Source organism: Polyodon spathula, unplaced genomic scaffold (assembly GCF_017654505.1).
Source record: "Polyodon spathula isolate WHYD16114869_AA unplaced genomic scaffold, ASM1765450v1 scaffolds_611, whole genome shotgun sequence".
NCBI lineage: Eukaryota > Metazoa > Chordata > Actinopteri > Acipenseriformes > Polyodontidae > Polyodon > Polyodon spathula.
The window spans coordinates 1-2,987 of record NW_024472100.1 but is presented as its reverse complement, the minus strand read 5'-3'; the positions used below and the strand labels follow the sequence as shown (position 1 = coordinate 2,987).

The following is a 2,987-nucleotide window of genomic DNA, read 5'->3' as shown; positions in this document are numbered from 1 at the left end:
ACTGGAGACTGGAACAGTAAACCTTGTCCCCAGGCCTGCAAACAGTACTCAACTATACTCCCAGGAGCAAGATAACTAACGCTGGCTATGTCTATCCACTTCTGGGCAGGCTTACATGTTAACAGGTCTCCTCCCACAAGGAGTCTTGAGCACCTTCATAACCACCTACTTATTCTGTGCTTAAACCAGGTCATCTGTTTCCACTACACCTGACAATCTAAATGCACCCCAGAAACAAGTGTGCTTGTTTTGTGGTTGTTTGCACAAAACAAACACTAATTAAGATAATTTATTTTATATACCAAGGTCCGTTTTATCTGTGTTCTCCTGGAACCTCCCCTTAGATTCCCTGGAACTTCTGCAAGCTGCACAAAGAGAGATGGGGAAAAAATGCATGCTGAATGTGTGCAGACCTGTGCCAGGCTTAAGGCCAGCAAACACTGTGCTACATGCAACTCGCAGAATTCTCAACAAGCCGTGTAAAAAAACGAGGCTGTAGAATTCTACATTCTACAAACACAAAAAAATGACATTTCCAAACGAAACAGCCACTAACACTGATGAAAAGTTGTTTCATGTCATGTGAAAGGGACAGGCTTGGCAGTTGTGGTTGTTTGCAAAACTGGAGACTTTTGAATGCAGTAGCATATTTCACTTTGAGTGGGCTCTGAAATAAGGATGGGGATTGGCTGGCTATAGGAGCTCAAACTTCACAAGATAGGAATATAAGTTCTGTGGTTATCTGTTTCCTGTGTCTGTAACAACTGGTAGCCTGTTACAATTCAGCTAATCGAAATAAAATTAGTTTTACGCCATAAAAGAAACTAACCAAGAAAGTTATATCTGTTAAGGTTCCTCAGAATTTTGTAGAATTCTGCAGAAAGCTACACGTAGCACCATGTATTGTGGCCTTCACATGATTGTGGACATTTATAATCAATTAACAGATGAAACAACACTATGTGTATATAACAGTACATTTTAAATTGCAATTTAAAAAAAGGCAAAGAGTGTGTTTTATAGATGCGAGGAATGGATTTTTTTTTTTAACAGATCTAATCCCATGCCAAAGGGAAAGAAAAAGACATACTGTACAATATAATAGTACTTAGATTTGGGGAGGTTCCATCTAAATTAAAGGGGCTTAGGTACTCAGTGAGTTACAATGACTTTGGTTGTTGAGTAAAGGGAAGCAAATACATTATTTTCAAGTGTTGAGCACTAATGCGATGGAAACACTCCAACATCTTTGCATTGAGTGCCAATCACGGCTTAATATACACAGGGGTAAGCAAACATTTCTCAGTCTCCATTTTCCATCCCTCCATGGACAATCCCTATTTTAGAGCATTCCCACACTTGTTTGTGAGAATGACAGGAGATGTAGGATGTTTACTTTTGGTCGCTTGCGGCGGCTGGTCCTGCGCCCCTCTGCCGTGTCAGCGGCTCCTCCATCCATGCTCCCGGCAGCGGAGTGTGGCATCGGAGACCCACCGGGGTCCCCACTCGGGGAGGCCCGCTCCTTCTTCCTGGGGGTGCGGTCCACCCCAATCTCAGAGGAGCCTGCGACAGAACTCAGGGCCCCAGGCTGGGACTGGAGCTGCAGGTCCTGGGCTCCATCTCCTGGCACAGAGGAGGCAGACGAAGATGAGGAACCGGGGTCAGATTTCTTACTGGATAGCATCATTAACGAAGAGACAGCTCTCTCCTGGAGGAAACAGATAAAGAAAATCCTTTATAGGGGAAATAAATACAGAACTATAAATGGTTTACAATTTGGGGTTTTGAACAAGAAGCTGTTTAGCTAAAGTTTCAGTGGTTCCTTTTCTAGATGCAAATAGGGTAATATTACTCAAATCTTATGTTCCAAAATGTACTTTCTTCAGACTGGCAAAGCATTACATCAGGGCTTGTTTGAACTTCTTTCACAATACCTTACATTGTATTGTAATAACAAAGACAAACAGACTGTTGTTCATAGCTTAAATCAAAGCAATTACTATCTCCTGAAACGTCCTATTCTGTCTCCCCAATTTGCCCTAGTGGGAAAGCTAGGAACAGAACCACACCTGGGCTGGCCTTAGTTCCCAGATACAGAAACATAACAGAAAGCAGTTTAGATGCTACGTTTCATTTCATTTCACTTTTTGGAGTTTGTAAAGTGGAAATGTCTACTTTTGTCCCATCTTTGAAACATGGATTGTTTGTTTTTGCACACTAGAATGTCAACCATCATTCAAAGGATGATTTTTCCCCCCAAATATGTTATTTCTTGCACACGCTAAAGTGTACAATTCTTCCCTTTGTTTGGTTGTGTATGAAAGCAGCATTTATGTGTTGCTATGCAGATCTGCCATTAAGATTTGTAGCCGAACAAACAAGTGTATAAATGAGTGAATGGAAGTTTGTGGAGTGAAATCGGGTGAAAAATATCACGACACCAAGTGCAAGCAAAGTGGCAAAATATCACTGCTAAGCAAAGAAGTGAGAAATGTTCCTGTGGATTACAAACGAAAACATATTGAAAGTGATTTACATAAAGGGAAGCTACAAGCCAATCGGCAGTAGGAAAGACAGCTAAAATACAAAAAAAAAAAAAAAACACGAGTGTAAAGACAGATGAGCAAATGCATCAGAGAACAGAAGTTTACAGTTTACAGCTTTCTTTACAACATCTGGTTTCAGAACTGTGGGAAAACTACATTTAGTACCTTAATGTAACAGTTAGACTTGTCAGTAGTAAAAAGAAATAAGTCTTTATAGAATTGTTTTTGGCATACTATTGAAAGGCTCTTGTGTATGTTGGTGTAGCTAAAACTACATTATTTGGCGACCTTTCCGTGAATTCTTGCTCTTTTCCCCCGTGCATGAGATTTACTGTGCCAAAATTGCAGTCCTAATGATGGGCAACTTAGTTGAAAGAAAAAAACTGTTGACATGTATTTTTAAAAGAAGAACCATTAACTATTAGTCTGAAAGAGCTGAAG

General features: G+C 40.4%; 1 protein-coding gene across 1 annotated transcript; it reads right to left on the bottom strand.

Moving 5' to 3' along the window:
* Positions 1-302: 302 nt before the first annotated feature.
* On the bottom strand, positions 303-1,734 carry LOC121308236 (lysine-specific histone demethylase 1A-like; the record flags this gene model as incomplete). Its single annotated transcript, XM_041240511.1, has 2 exons — positions 1,397-1,734; positions 303-365 (listed from the first exon to the last, which is right to left on the bottom strand). Coding segments are annotated over exons 1-2 (354 nt in total), but the record flags the coding sequence as incomplete, so codon positions are not given.
* Positions 1,735-2,987: the final 1,253 nt, after the last annotated feature.